The sequence below is a fragment of the Vicia villosa genome, linkage group LG3 (genome assembly GCF_029867415.1).
Source record: "Vicia villosa cultivar HV-30 ecotype Madison, WI linkage group LG3, Vvil1.0, whole genome shotgun sequence".
NCBI classification, from domain to species: domain Eukaryota; kingdom Viridiplantae; phylum Streptophyta; class Magnoliopsida; order Fabales; family Fabaceae; genus Vicia; species Vicia villosa.
In genome coordinates this window covers 45,104,087-45,120,372 of record NC_081182.1, presented here as the reverse complement: position 1 = coordinate 45,120,372, position 16,286 = coordinate 45,104,087, and the positions used below count along the sequence as shown (strand labels likewise).

At 34.6% G+C, this 16,286-nt stretch overlaps 3 protein-coding genes across 9 annotated transcripts; 2 read left to right on the top strand and 1 right to left on the bottom strand.

Moving 5' to 3' along the window:
- The first annotated feature begins 2,533 nt into the window (after window positions 1-2,533).
- Window positions 2,534-4,379, top strand: LOC131661239 (transcription termination factor MTERF8, chloroplastic-like). Its single transcript, XM_058930700.1, has 2 exons — window positions 2,534-2,888; window positions 2,968-4,379. The coding sequence occupies exons 1-2, from the start codon at window positions 2,666-2,668 to the stop codon at window positions 4,161-4,163; spliced, it is 1,419 nt and encodes a 472-aa protein (XP_058786683.1). The 5' UTR covers window positions 2,534-2,665; the 3' UTR covers window positions 4,164-4,379.
- A 634-nt stretch (window positions 4,380-5,013) lies between these two features.
- On the bottom strand, window positions 5,014-5,704 carry LOC131657979 (secreted RxLR effector protein 161-like). The gene is made up of 2 exons (XM_058927320.1): window positions 5,660-5,704; window positions 5,014-5,571 (listed from the first exon to the last, which is right to left on the bottom strand). The coding sequence occupies exons 1-2, from the start codon at window positions 5,702-5,704 to the stop codon at window positions 5,014-5,016; spliced, it is 603 nt and encodes a 200-aa protein (XP_058783303.1).
- A 4,122-nt stretch (window positions 5,705-9,826) lies between these two features.
- LOC131661238 (transcription termination factor MTERF8, chloroplastic-like) lies at window positions 9,827-16,286 on the top strand. Of its 7 annotated transcripts, XR_009301152.1 has the most exons (6): window positions 9,827-10,196; window positions 10,276-11,431; window positions 12,861-12,993; window positions 13,461-13,579; window positions 13,746-15,551; window positions 15,647-16,285. XR_009301152.1 is itself a non-coding variant. In XM_058930699.1 (3 exons), exons 1-3 carry the CDS (start codon window positions 9,980-9,982, stop codon window positions 12,880-12,882), a joined length of 1,395 nt encoding a protein of 464 aa, XP_058786682.1. In that variant the 5' UTR covers window positions 9,827-9,979; the 3' UTR covers window positions 12,883-13,441. The 7 variants fall into 7 exon arrangements, 2 of the variants coding, with proteins under 2 accessions (XP_058786682.1, XP_058786681.1); XR_009301151.1 differs by having other exon boundaries at window positions 12,861-12,967; window positions 13,461-15,551; window positions 15,647-16,286; XR_009301150.1 differs by having other exon boundaries at window positions 13,461-15,551; window positions 15,647-16,286.

Here is a 16,286-nt window from a genome sequence, read left to right as displayed (position 1 = left end):
ATGGAGGAACTATTATCATAAAGAATGACTTAACCCTTCTTCTGATTTACCTTCAAATGACATAGAACATTTCTCAACCAAACTCCTTGATAAGCATAAGATGCAATAACAATAAATTTTGCATATATGGTGGACAAAGTGACAATGGATTGGTTCTTTGAGGACCATGAGATTGCTCTAGAGCCAAAGTTCAAGCCATGCACTTATGCTCACTTTCTTGCAACACTATCACCAGCATAACCTGAGTTTGTCTAGTCTTGCATTTGCAAATCACTTGCATCTTCACTCTTCTACGAAACGCCAAGGCTCAAGGTACCTTTCAAATATGTCAAGATTCTTTTACCGATGCATATCAGATATACTTTCCATATACCTAGCCACCAAGAATATTGATAATGCAATATCAAGTATTGTAGCTAGTATATACATTAAACACTTAACCATTTGTTTGTAAGAGGTAGCATTTGAAGCTTTTCCATTTTCAACTTTCACTAGTCTGCATGGAGGAGTAATTCGACGACGAACTTTGTTGCACCCTTCCATTGCAAATCTAGACAAAATCCTTGTTACATATGTTTTTTGATGTATGGAAATTCCATTCGTACTTTGATTTACCTCAATGCCCAAAAAGTGCATCATTATACCTGAATCAGTCACAAAAAACTCTCTTTTTATAGATTGTTTAAATTCATAACTCATTTGCAAATCATTATTAGTATATATAAGATAAACCACGTACAACAAGCTAATAATGAGAATTATGCTTAAATAACAATGTATGTTCATAAGGGCACTTCTAGCATGCGTAAGTAAGAAACTATCTTACTATGCAAAGCTCTTGGAGCTTGTATCAAACCATAGAGAAAATTTCTCAACTTATAAACCATACAAGTACGCCTTTATGATATTATAAGGTCCATCAATGTACACATTCTCAGCTAGCTTACTATGTAAGAAATCTCTTTTTACATCAAGTTGAAAAACACGTAAGATATTACTAGCTACAACTGTCAAGATAGTTCGTATGATATATCATCTAGCAATATGTGCAAACACCACATTTTAGTCAATACCATACTTTTGAGAATATACTTTTGCCACTAATTTGATCTTGTACTTCTCATTATATTTTATCTTATATATCTATTTAACTCTAATGATCTTTAAACATGCATGAAGGATAATGAGCTCTCATCGCAAGTGTCTTTCTATGGATTCTATATCAAGATCCATCGTTTTTCTTAAATACAATAACATAATTAATATTAATTTGATAAAATGTAAGAAAAGTGAATACTAATGCATCCAAATTGGAGACAATTACATATTTAAGTATTGTAAAATTATTACTTTTTAAATATGCAGTCAAAAATAATAAATTATTTTAAATTAATTTGCAACAATTTTTGCTCATACTATATTTTAATAATTTATAAAACAAAATTAGGGTTGTTTTTTTAAGTTTAATCTTTATTTTGACAAAAAATAAATAAATTAAGAATTAAATAATTGTCAAATTTTAGTTTTTGATTTTAAAATAAATTTCAATTTTTTAGAAGGAATTAAATTTCAAATTTCAAATTTATTCCCCAAAAATAGAGTTGAAATAATTTTTTAATTTAATTTCAAAATAGTTTTTCCATTAAAACTTAAAATTTTTTAAATGGTTTATAATTTATGTTTTTGTTTTATTGCTACAAATTCACCATCGACGGTCACAATCAATCATCACTATAACTACCACTTTACTTATCTATGATCTTCAATCTATCCACCATTTACTATTATGACTACCACCCGTGCCACATAAGGTCATCACTCCATCCACATCCACTAGCCATCAATGACCATCACATTGACCATCAACAATCAGTTTATCACCGACTACCACTACAACCATTACTATATATGACCTTAAGAAACAACCATAATGGCCACCGCCGACTATTGCTCGAACCATCATTTTGACTACCACCGACCACATCCAACCTCCACTTTATTATATAGGATTATGATAACCACTAATTATCATTATGACTATTGTTTTTACCAGTGTCAACCAAAATTCTTACCACATCTAGTCAATACTTAGACAATTACAAATTATAACTTCATTCACCTCTAATTACCACTCTAACTACTGTCAACAATTATGACTCTAACCATTGAACACTACTACTCTAACCACTACAAATGTTTTGGCCACTATTCGGACTACTAATTTAAACACTGTCAGTAACCGCCATAAAATATCCCTCTAGACTCTAACTACTAATAATTAAGACAACCATCACTATTATTAGGATTCTTCTAAGTAAACAAATTATATATTGTAAGGTTTCAATTATTTAACAAACTTAATAGTATAAATTATTTGAATTAAGATCTATTTACTATAAATATCTATTCTTATGTTTTCGTTCAAATTAATTTAACTTTTTAAAATTTTAAAGTTCAAGAATTGCATAGTCAATTTTACTTAGAAGAATATTAATAATGGAGTAGTGATGATTGTCGAGAGGCTAAATTAAGCTTTAATGCAATACATTTTCTATTCATAGATAGATAGGGCGGCACTTCGCAGTTTGCACCCACAATCCATATAAACCACACATGCCGTGCGTGGAGGCGCGGTCATCCCTTGTCGTAATTTCTGGTTAGAGAAATGGCATTAGCAGCACTCCCTCTATTCTCAAATCCTCCATGCCATTGCTCTTCTTCACATTCCCGTCAACCCTCAACCTTTTCCCCTCATCTTCAAACTCAGCCCTTTATCTTTCCACTCACCAAATCACAACCACCAAACAGCAACTATCTCCTTTTCCAATTTCGGCCCTCCATCCACTGCCGCTGCAGTTCCCACACTCCCAATCTCGACTTCCAATACGGTAAATAAATTTCTCACACGCATTTTCTCAAACACTTTATAAGCAATCTTCTTACTATTATTTTTTGTTTCATTTGCAGTCAGACTTGTCACTTTGTTTCAAGAAATCGGTATCAGCTTTGAGGAAGCCAATTTGCTCTTGAGCAATGCTTCCGAACTGACCTCGATACAACTAGATTTATTGCGGGATCGCATTCTTTCTTTAAAATCTCTTGGGTTAGGTCGTATGTCCATCAATCACATAGTTACAAAGCAATTAAATATGCTAACTTCAAATGAAATTGACCCATTGTTATACTTTTTGAGAAATGAATTGCAAGGACAGGTTAAGGAATCTAAGGTGAAACGTCTTTTATCGGCTAAAGAGCCAAAAGAATTATCTGATTTTCTTCAGAAGGTTCAATTGCTTATTGACAGTGGAATTGGGGTTGATAAGATTGGACATGTGCTTAACAAAGTGAGTTTGTCAAAGGCAATTTGTCATAGGTCAATGGAAGAAATTGAAAGTGTAATTAGTTTCTTAAAACGATTTGGTGGCGTTGATTTGATTGTGAAGCGCCCTTCAACTCTCAACTATGATTTGGATAGTCAGCTGAAACCGAGATTCAGGGTTCTTACTGAGTTAAGTGGCGGAGATGAGGATAGTGTTGGGAAAGTGGTGAATGTGTTCCCTCCGATCATGAATTTAAGGACAGAACGTCTTGAAGAACAAATAGAGTTCTTGAGGTCTTTTGCAGAACTTGATGATCAACAAATATTTAGGATAGTGTTGGTGTATCCATCTCTTTTCAATAGTAGTAGAGAGAGGAAACTGCGTCCTAAATTACAATTTCTCAAGGATTGTGGGTTAGACTCGGGCGATATGTTTAAATTCTTGATCAGAGCGCCAATGTTTTTGGGCATGTCGGTCAATAACCTTATGTTTATGCTTTCGTTTTTGGTCAAGATTGGGTATCGATATAGGACGAAAGAGTTGGCCGTGGTGATCAAGGCTTCTTCTAGAACAAACTGTGAGAATATGCAAAAGGTGGTGAGTTTGTTCTTGAATTTTGGGTTGTCGTCCAAAGAAATTTTTGCTATGTGTAAGAAGCATCCATCGACACTGCAGTATAATCACGCCTCTCTAGAGAAGAAGATGAAGTATTTCACAGAGGAGATGGATCGTGACATTAAGGAGTTGCTGGATTTTCCTGCAATTCTTGGATACAAGTTAGATGACAGATTTAAGCATAGGTATGAAATAAAGACGGACAAATGTCTATCAATCAGCTTTTAGTTGTTTCAAATAAGAACTTTGCTGCTAAGCCAAAAAAAAGGCTTGTGTAAAATCTAAATTTGTTTTCCTTTTCCTTGCACCTTAGTTTTGCTGTCCTTATTTATTTTGTTGTATTCCTTATGACTCAAGGCCTTTCATCCCAAAATAAGTTAATGAAAAAGAGCCTATTTTGCTGATAGAAGAGAAGAATAAAAAGATAAAGTGACATCAAGACAATAGTATGTTTTAGAAGTAGCCTATTTCTACTGTAAAATTATTTATTATTCACAAACAACTACTGCTAATATGTCCTGCTTTGCTGTGCATATACCAACCAATCCATACATGACTTTAGTGTATGTTTCTACTGCTAATATTTCCTGCTTTGCTGTGGATATATTAACCAATCCATATATAGAATCTTGTAAATTCTGAATGTCTTAAGCAAGATTACACTACTTGTATTTATAACAGTGTTACAATAATTACATTGAAGTTTAATGAATAAGCAATAACCTAGATAAGGAACAAGCACTATCCTAGGAAATTGTTTAGTCTAGGAATACTATCAATCACTAGAATATCTACAATCATAATTAATTCTAACACTCCTCAAACTAGAGCACACGTGTTATATACACCAAACTTGTTACAAATAGATTCAAGTCGAGGTCCTCTAAGGGATTTATTAAATATGTTAGGAAATTGATCATTTGAACCAATAAAATCAGTTACGATTTATTTTGAAAGAACCTTATCTCTTACAAAGTGTCAGTCGGTCTATGTGCTTAGTTCTTTCATGAAAAACCGGATTGGAGGCGATATGAAGTGTATTTTGGTTGTCACAAATTAGTTCCATTGCCCTGATGTCTCATAATTTGGGTTGTTGGAATAATTGTTTTAGCCGCGTGAGTTCACATGTTGTTGCTGCCATAGCATTATATTCTGCTTCTGCAATAGACCGTGCAACTATGTTCTGTTTCTTGCTCCGCCATGAGATCATATTTCCTCCAATGAGAATACAATACCCTAAAGTGGACCTTCTATCAGACAGTGATCCTGCCCAATCAACATTAGAATAACCCACGACTTGAGTGATACCCTTGTTTTCATAAATTAATCCTTTACCCGATGCACTCTTTATATACTTAAGAATGCGAATCACACCGTTCCAATGGTCATCACATAGAGCATTTAGAAATTGGCTAACCACATTGACAACAAATGTAATGTCTGGTCTGATTGCTGTGAGGTAGTTAAGTTTGCCAACTATACATCGATATCTTCCAGGATCTTTCAGTGGCTCCCCTTGACATGGTAGTAGTTTGACATTTAAATTCATAAGAGTGTCACTGGGTTGATAATCAAGCAAGCCAATTCCCTCAGGTATATCAAGAGCATATGTTCGTTGGGTAATAGCCACACGACTCTTGAATTGAGCAACTTAAATCCCCAAAAAAATATTTCAGTGGCCCCATATCTTTAGATTAGAATTGTAGAGACAAATGTTACTTTACCTCACTCAGTGCCATCCTTATCATTACCAGTGATGATGATGTCATTGACATAGACCAACAGGTAGAGTTAAGTGGTTCATTTTCTATCAGGTTAACATTTTCTTGTGTTCAAGAGTGAATTGGAGTTGGTCATTATTCTAATTAAAGTAAGCTTGAATTTGTTGTTTTGAATTTTGACTCGTTGTTTTGAATTCTGACTTGTTGTTTTGAATTTTGACTCGTTGTTTTGAATTCTGACTTGTTGTTTTGAAGGGTATTGGGAACTTTGAGCTTAAAAAACCTGATTTGGAGCCTATTGGTGGTATTGGTATTGAGATTTGGGCAATGCTTTGATAGCTAAAGATGATAAGATTGCAGCATTACACTGAGAGACTACATGGAAGCCCAAGCTTTTTGTTGAGAAAGAGAAACAGAAGGAAGAAGATTCGGCGACTGAATCAAATGGTCTTGCAAGCATCCAAGTAATGTCATCTTGCTGCTTTCTCTATCTCTCTCTTTAACTCCTACTATTTTAGCCTGATCTTTGTTTTCTAGCATTCCCTTCCTCAGGGCCTACAAGCCTAAAATACATGCAAATAAAAAGAATTTTTTTTGCAAATGATATGTTGGCGTATATCTGCTTCTCTTCTTGTATCAGTAATAATGTTTCACATGATGGAGTATGAACTGAATCCTATGTTGATTTTGCAGGATCTCAATGAAAAGGGTGAATCATAGCCAAATCTCACACTAATGAGTGCAACCTTATTTATCCTTTGTTTTCTTTATTACATTCTTCTAAGTGATATCAATACTTTTTCAAGCTATTATAAAAAAACTGATTTTTTTTGTTGTTGCAAGGTTTATTGTTAGATTTATGGAGCTCTTGAGTTATAAGTGGAATGACAGCTCTTGAGTTTGGGAAAACCCTGAATCAAAAAGGTGCTATGCTTGACTCAATTATTTAATAGCTCTTGATAACTGACACAATTATTTAATAGTTAATTCTATATTTTAGCTCATTTTATATACGCTCTAACTTTTTATTATGACTTTCTCTTGCTTGGCTCTACCTTGCACACATTGTTGGAAATGTTCAAATAACTTAACTGAAATTTAAATACGTAATATGCATGGTATGTTCAAAAAAATATATGAATGTGAGAGTTGTGTTGTTCTTGACGGCAGGTACCTTCCCCTTTGTACATTATATCCTTACAATTTATAATTTACAATGTTTGTACTAAGGTAATCCCTATCAAATTCAGCACTAATCACCACTGGACCAACTAACGATTGGTTCTCACTCTCATTTCAGGTTGAACTAGTTTTGCTGAGTTTCGAAGAGCAAAAGGGAGAGTTGATGAACTAGTATCAAGTTGTATGAAGATATTTCATCCCTTTACAACAATAGCAGTAACGTAGCTATATATTCGGCTGTTCTAATTCGATTAGTAGACAAGTTTTAATCCTATTGAGTACCGTCCACATTAGTTCGCAGGAACTACATTTGTTAGTTATGGTAGTTGAATGTGTAGGACATTGGATTTATGTTTGATTAAAGATCTTAAATTCAATATAAATCAAAATTACTAATAATTCGATTAAACTGTTTATATTAACCCGCAATCCATCTTACTCAGTCCGGCTAAATCGGTTAAGAAAATGGGCGGAAATGACCTTATATAGTTCAAGGGTAGCAAACACCATCTTTTATCAATTAAAAAAATTTTACATTAAATTATTTTCTGCATTTTATTTTGGATTGAAATCTTTATATTCTCTGCATATACATTGTTATCTTTTCATTTATCTTACTTTCTTAAAAGCAACTCTTATTAAAATATTATGTAAAACTAAAAAGTAACTAAAATTAATTAATTTGAATTAAAATATTGATTAAATATGACGTGACTGCCCAGTTCTATGTTATATTGAGATTTTCAAAAATGAAGGTGGACCATAAGAATATTAAGAGAAATAAAACTCAGGGACAAAAAAAATTTAAAATAGAAAAACTAAAAAATTAAAAAACAACAAAAAATTTAAGCTATAAAAATTTAAACTTAATGATTTTTGCATAGCTAATTTAAATAATTTCTCAATACACTCCATAGATCACTTACACACCACGCAAAATTTCAAATATGCTCCATGATTTCGTAGATGCACTTTCGGAAGCACAATTTTTTTCCGAAAAAGTTGATTTATTCCGTAGGTACATCAACGGAAGTATAATAAACTAGTGTATATGGGAAAAAAATACAAATAAATTAAATTCAGAGATTGCTCCGTAGGTGCATCTACGGAATGGCTTAGCGCCACATTATTCTGTAGATGCATATACGGAAGTATCTGATATAGTTTGAACGAGTTTGATCACTCCCCCATTGTTACATTTCTTCAAACTCTCCATATTACACACCCTAAAAACCCTACATACCTTATTTCACTCAATAACTCAAACTTTTTGGTGCAACAAATCAAAATGAGCAAGGGAAGTCTAGATTTCAAGTAAATATTCATCTTCAACCATTGCATTGCTCATATTATGCATCAATTTTTTGTGAAAAAGTTACGCTGTTTTCGTAGATTCTTCTAAGGAACGTGTTGAAGATGAACACTTTCGTAGGTGCATCTAGTGAACAATGTTTGTGTTATTTTTTTCTAGCAGTGTTGTAATTTTGTGTAATTTTGGAAATTGTTTGCAAATAGGTATGGTGCACCCCGATAATACCTCAAGAGAATTAGTTCCTTTAGTCGATGTTTCTACGAGTGTTTATGGGGTAGTCGCAAAGGCGGTAGATGTCGGCGGTGACTTTAATAGCAAGCAAGACTTTGATGATCGTGAAAGCATGCTAACATTGATTCGTAGGAATGCAACTGATATTGGTTTTGGTGTGGTAATAAGAAGATCGGATTATGGTACGGCAAGAAGAAACCCTTTTGTAACAATGTTATGCGAAAGAAGCGGGAAATACCATCCTCCTCTAAAGAATTTTAAAAGAGACGACACAGGTACTAGAAAATGCGAGTGTCCATTTAAAATCTGTTGTTACATGTTGGCTAGCAAGAAGTGGAGATTCTAGGTTATTTGTGGTTTGCATAACCATGATTTGTGCACAAAATTACAAGGACATCCTAGTGTATGTCGACTTAATTCGAAAGAGAAGACATGTATTAAGGACATGTCCTTGAATATTGTCCAACCAAAAAATATACTTGTCACATTAAAATGGAAGGAACCCGGCAACATATCGAATATAAGGCAAGTGTATAATCAACGGTACCGCAATAATAAGGCTAGTAGGGGAGATAGGAGTGAGATGCAACGTCTGTTGAAAATGTTGGATGAAAACAAATACGTGTCGCGGTACAGGACTTGTGATTGTTAGAGACTGCGATACTGCTTTGATGAATGCAGTTGCAAAGGTATTTCTTTCTTCTAATGCATTACGTTGTCGATATTCACCAGGGGCTTCTATAAAGTTGGGGTATCTAGGGTTGTATTACACACAAACATAAACACAAAAATGACTCAAATAAGGCCACCATCATGGCAGCGAACATCATCCAAGCGTCCCGATTCTGTACCGATTTTTCTCAAAAGGGATGGACATGTTGTTTTCTCTCCTCTCAAATCCCCGATGCCGATTAAATTTAGGAACATCCATTCATTCTACCAACTCAAGAGGACTCTGATGTCTTGGTTAGAGGGGGTACAAACTCGGCAAAGTCATCAGAAGGATCCAGAGGCTTAAAACAAGGACCTCGCTTGAGACTGGAGAAACAGAAGGTTGGTGGGATGAAGTGAAAAATACAATTAATCCTATTCAAATGATGCATAAATCAGATGATATATTTTTTACTGTTATAATTTCTTATATTTCTAGTTCTTAGGTTTCTTAATTTTCTGTTGGAAATTTCGATGTAATGCCGATTTTAATCAATGAATGGATCTTTTATAGTTACACATGTTGTTGTTTTGGTATTCTGAGATTTAGTTTATTCCATGGATGCATCTACAAAAATATTCCGTATGTACATATACGGAGCAAAACAATATTAAATAAAAAAAAATGCTTCCTGAAGACATCTATGAAAACAGAAGACATCTATGAAAACAGAAGGCATTTTAGCCAATTTGGTGGTGCGTGAGAGATGTATGGGACGGAATAATAAAATTTCTTAATTTAACCTTTAAGGCAATAGATAAGGACATTTTCTTTTCACATCCTTATTATTTTACCCATGACCGTGATTGGGCAGCACTTTGCAGTTAGCACCCACAATCCACCCATTCCGTCGAGGCGCTGTCATCCCTTGTCGTGATTTGCAGAAATGGCGCTAGCAGCACTTCCTCTATTCTCATATCCTCCATACCATTGCTCTTCTTCTATAATAAACCCTTCACATTCCCGTCATCTTCAAACTCAGTCCTTCATCTCCCCACTCACCAAATCACAACCACCAAACAACAACTATCTCCTTTTCCAATTTCGGCCCTCCATCCACTGCCGCTGCACTTCCCACACGCCCAATCTCGACTTCCAATACGGTAAATAAATTTCTCACACGCATTTTCTCAAACACCTTGTAAGCAATCTTCTTACTATTATTTTTTGTTTCATTTGCAGTCAGACTTGTCACTTTGTTTCAAGATATCGGTATCAGCTTTGAGGAAGCCAATTTGCTCTTGAGCAATGCTTCCGAACTGACCTCGATACAACTAGATTTATTGCGGGATCGCATTCTTTCTTTAAAATCTCTTGGGTTAGGTCGTATGTCCATCAATCACATAGTTACAAAGCAATTAAATATGCTAACTTCAAATGAAATTGACCCATTGTTAAACTTTTTGAGAAATGAATTGCAAGGACAGGTTAAGGAAGCTAAGGTGAAACGTCTTTTATCGGCTAATGAGCCGAAAGAATTATCTGATTTTCTTCAGAAGGTTCAATTGCTTATTGACAGTGGAATTGGGGTTGATAAGATTGGACATGTGCTTAACAAAGTGAGTTTGTCAAAGGCAATTTTTCATAGGTCAATGGAAGAAATTGAAAGTGTAATTAGTTTCTTAAAACGATTTGGTGGTGTTGATTTGATTGTGAAGCGCCCTGCAACTCTCAACTATGATTTGGATAGTCAGCTGAAGCCGAGATTCAGGGTTCTTACTGAGTTAAGTGGCGGAGATGAGGATAGTGTTGGGAAAATGGTGAATAGGTACCCTCCAATCTTAAATTTTAGGGCAGAACATCTTGAGGAACATATAGTGTTCTTGAGGTCTTTTGCAGAACTTGATGATCAACAAATATTTAGGATAGTGTTGGCGTGTCCATCTATTTTCAGTAGAAGTAGAGAGAGGAAACTGCGTCCTAGATTACAATTTCTCAAGGATTGTGGGTTAGACTCGGGCGATATGTTTAAATTATTGATCAGAGGTCCGATGTTTTTGGCCATTTCGTTCCGCAATAACCTTGAGTGTAAGCTTTCGTTTTTGGTCAAGATTGGGTATGAATATAGGACGAAAGAGTTGGCCGCGGCATTAACGGCTTCTTCTAGAATAAGCTGTGCGAATATGCAGAAGGTGGTGAGTGTATGCTTGAATTACGGGTTGTCGTCTGAAGACATTTTTGCTATGAGTAAGAAACAACCACGGATACTGCAGTGTAATCACGCCTCGTTGGAGAAGAAGATTAAGTATTTGATAGAGGAGATGGATCGTGACATTCAGGAGTTGTTGGATTTTCCTGCATTTCTTGGATACAATTTTGATGACAGAATTAAGTATAGGTATGAAATAAAGAAGGATTCATGCGGGGGACAAATATCTCTCAATCAACTTTTAACTGTTTCAAGTGAGAACTTCGCCGCTCGGCTGAAAAAGGCTTCTGTAAAATCTAAATTGGAATAAAGATGAACAAATGAATTTGTTTTCCTTTTCCTTGTACATTAGTTTTGCAGTCCTTATTTATTTTGTTGTATTCCTTATGACTCAACAAAATAAGTTAATGAAAAAGAGTCTATTTTGTTGATAGAAGTGAAGAATAAAAAAATATAATGTGACATCAAGACAATAATGTGTTTTAGAGGTAGCCTAGTTCTACTAACTGCTGCTAATATTTCCTGCTTTGCTGTGAATATACCAACCAATCCATACATGACTTTAGTGTATGTTTCTGCTGCTAATATTTCCTGCTTTGCTGTGGACATACTGTAATCATGTTATTTGAATCTTTGGGAGAAACATGGGAAGTTAGTGTGAAAATCTTATACTATAAATTTTGCAAGCAATAAAAAGTGTATCTGGACCACGGTTCTAGATTGAATGGATTATGGATGCCTCAAGATAGAGGGAAGAGACCTAAATGAAAAATTTGGTCAATTCCTCACACTCAGGGGCCCAAATATTGCCACTCCCCTATTCCAAAATGAAAATTTAGTTTGACTATTTTCTATAAATTTAGAAAATAAATAATATTTTTATTAAATTATTTTTATTTTTATCTTCACTCCCCTGTTCCCAAAATGTTATTTCCCTCCCCACTTCACATTTATCTTCATCTTCAACCTTTGTTCTTCAGAAAAAATCTAAGGTAATGAATATCATACTTCTGTTTTATGCTTATTATGGTTATTTCAAGATTATGGTTCTCTGTTTGCTGCGAAATCACCAATGTGTGTGTTATTATTGTTTTACATGTGTTCTGATTTTATTTTTCTATTTAAGCTTATTTTGGTTTCAGCTTTTTCTGGTGGTTTTAGAAGTTTCCAGTTAAAGCTTTTTCTGGTTTTTCCTTTGTGGTTTCAGTTTCTGATGTTATCTTTGTGGTTTAAGTTTTTGTTTTTCTGGTTTAAGCTTTTTTTGTTGTTATTTTGTTTTGTACAAGTTTGTGGTGAAATGAACTTAGAGTTGGAATGAATAGATAAGTCACTAGAAATAGATCCTTTGTTTCATTCTGATGCAGTATGTAGCTTTGTGCATTGGTAGCACTTTTGTACCGATTTCCTTGCTTAGAAAACCGTGTATCAAGTGCATTCGTTTATGATTCGTGTATATGTAAGAACATAATTTTGCAGTGTTCCTGCAAGTCTGGGAAAAATGTGTAGCAACATGGGTCCTGCCCATTGATTATGCATACACCTGGTATGATAAAATCTTACAATTTGTTGGGAAACATGTCATAATACTGTCTTTCAAATGTGTGTGTTGAAATTATAGGATGAAGTGGAAATTGAAATGAGGAGATTGAAGTCATGGTGTTGTTTGATCTGCCGTGATTGTAGTAGGAATTGGTCTGGAAAATGTAACTGAGTTTGGTTGTATTGGTTCGTTCTTGCCCAACACTTTTCAGGTTATTATGTATCAATTTTAATAGCTATTGTCATATAATTTAAATTGTTACATTGCTTCAATTATATTATGGTGCATGTGTTCTATCTTGCTGCTACTGCCATAACATGATGCCATAGCATATACTCTGTAAAGAATCACAGTGATATTATGGTTCATGTGTTCTATCTTGCTGTTCTATCATAATGAATCAATAATGAAGTACTGAAATGAAGAAAACAAATTATTTATCTTGGTTTGAAATGGAATCTCTTAAAATTAAAATTGATCCCTCATCAAAATAGAAAATGAGCTGGAAAGTGGCAATAAAAAATAGTCATGTTGGGCTCTTTTGGATGTCCAAAACAAGTATCACGACTTACTTATGGCATAACCTTTCAATAACACGTGTGATTATATTTTTACTAGAAATATGGCATTGCTATGGTTTGTTAGGAATGACCTTAGTCTGAAAACACATATTTGCAGGAACTTTCCTTGAGGGGTTTCTGGTTGCAGAATTGGTTGAGTACAGATAAAGCTGAGGAGGGCAGAAGAATGATTGACAAGCTTTTGGGTCTTGTACAAGATGGAAAGTTAAAATACAAGTATGTCCTAAAATTCAATTGCTCATAAATTCATGACCCTTTTTGATTCTCTCATTCAGTCTACATGTTAACCGGCTGGACAATGCTTGCAAATGCTTGCAAATGCTTGCTTATGATGTTCATGAGTCATCATGGAGTCCTTCTCACATCGGCGACGGTTCTTCAGGTTCTGCTATACAACCTGATGGCACTACATCGACTTCAAAGGGAACCGATTCTATAACCAGGCTAGCTTCAAATGATTCCTTTGATTTGAAATTGTATGTAGGAAATGCACTTCTTGTGGTAATCCACTTCTGCAGTCCAAACCATTATAAATATGTGAAATTATATGTCAACATTTAGAAACTGCTAAACATGTATTTATTTATTTAGAAACTTCTGAAGAGATAAGATTTTTTGTATTTATTGTTAACCTTTTATAGTTTTGTATGTATTTAGAAACTTCTGCAGAGCTATGAGGATGAATTCTGAATAGAAACTAATGCAGAGACATGTTATATCTTCTCACTTTCTAGGTAATGGAATTTGAGTTGAAGAAGTTGTATGATTCTGTTTCATCCATACACGATGCGATGTTTTATCTTCGCAAAAGGTGTAAATGTCATAACTTTTTTAACTACTCACTTGATATTCGTCATGTAACATGTTGGCCTATTTATAAGTTACAATTTCTATGGTACAACCACTTCTTCTATTTTCCTCCTCTTCATCTCTATTCAGATTATGAGCTATTTTTAAGTTAGAATTTCTATGATTTTGTTTATTTGTTACTAATGTTGAGAGAGAAAGCAATAACAGTGACATTTTGATAACTATATGGTAGAATTTTATAGAAGAATTTATGGAGGTCTCAATTTGTTAAGAACCTTGAATCTACAGACAATTGTATCGTTTTTTAGAGCAACCCATATTTTTCTTGGAAGTAAATGTCTGAATTTCTTGATTTTTTTTCTTCTACTAGATACTAGACTCACATGTTTTTTCCCAGAGACAGTTGTCTGGTGAGGATGATGAAGTAATTGATGAAACTGCTTCCTGCCAAATCATTGTCAAATTTCGCAGACATTATTTCTAGATGTGTGCAGGTAAACTACTCCGTCTAAAGATCAAAATTTCCTGCTGTAGACCCTAAACTACAATGTTTGCCAATGTTTGTATAGGTTCACGACCTGCTACAGGCCAGACATTTCCAGAGTTAATAACAAATATATTTCTGTTGCCATGCCGACACAAACGTGCTGCCATCGTATTGCTTGGTGAACCTTCAAACTCATGTTTGGACCTTTGTTGGCCATTGCTGGAAGTTATGGGAAGTGGAGGAAAGGAGGAATCTACCAGAGGTTTCATGCCTTAATTTCTCATTATTGACTTGTGTTTTGTCCTTAGAAATGATTTTTGTTTGTCTCTGTATGTGTTGTTTATGAGCAATGTTGCAGGAATGTCTAGAAGCCGCAGATGCTTTAAAAAAGCAAGAGTGGACTGAGGCACAACTTGATAAATGCAGTATTAAAGAGGATTATTTTGTAAAATGCAATCTTTCTCCAATTTGGGAAACAAGAGTGAACCAGCTGTTACATTTCCATCAGTAGCCATCAGTAGGGGGTAAAGAGTGCCCAGTGCATACTGTTGAAGTTGAAAATACTATAGGCACTTCACTCACTTCCTGTGACTAGCATGAACAAATAAATTCAATACAGGAAAATCAAAATTTTATTCCGAATTCATTAGAATCGAACTTGCAGAAGCAAGATTGTTAATTATTCTCTCCAGCAATCTATTTACGTTGCTGAAAAATCAAGGTCGAGTTTTAAATTATATATTGGTCAATTGGGGGAAGAAACTTTCATGCATAGATCATTGCCTCTTGGTTTGGATCGAAGACGAAACCGATACTGGCAGTTCATTGCTTCTGCTTCTCTAAGCGATCCAGGTTGTGGCTGGCTATTGGAAGCTGATTGATTCTGAAGAGGTATTGCTTCTAGGAGGCTGAACTAATCTTTAATGATCATTAATTTATAATATGATTTCCAAGTGTTATTATTGTCCATTTTCTTATTTGTACAGATTATTGCTTCTAGGAGGCTTAAACCCGACAAACCCCACAAAGTCATCAGAAGGATCCAGAGGCTTAAAATAAGGACCTCGCTTGAGACTGGAGAAACAAAAGGTTGGTGGAATGAAGTAAAAAATACAATTAATCTCATTCAAATGATGCATAAATCAGATGATATAGTTTTGACTGTTATAATTTCTTATATTTCTATTTCTTAGGTTTCTAAATTTTTTGTTGGAAATTTCGATGTAATGCCGATTTTAATCAATGAATGGATCATTTATGGTTACACATGTTGTTGTTTTGGTATTATGAGATTGAGTTTATTCCACGGATGCATCTACAGAAATGTTCCGTATGTACATATACGAAGCAAAACAACATTGAACAAAAAAAATGCTTCCCGAAGACTTCTATGGAAACTGAAGGCATTATTGCCAATTCGGTAGTGCGTAAGAGATGTATGGGGTGGGATAGGAAATTTTATTAATTTAACCTTTAAGACAATAGATAAGGACATTTTCTTTTCACATCCTTATTATTTTACCATGTCCGTGATTGGGCAGCACTTTGCAGTTAGAACCCACAATCCACACATTTCGTCGAGGCGCTGTCATCCCTTGTCGTGATTGTGATTTGCAGAAATGGCGC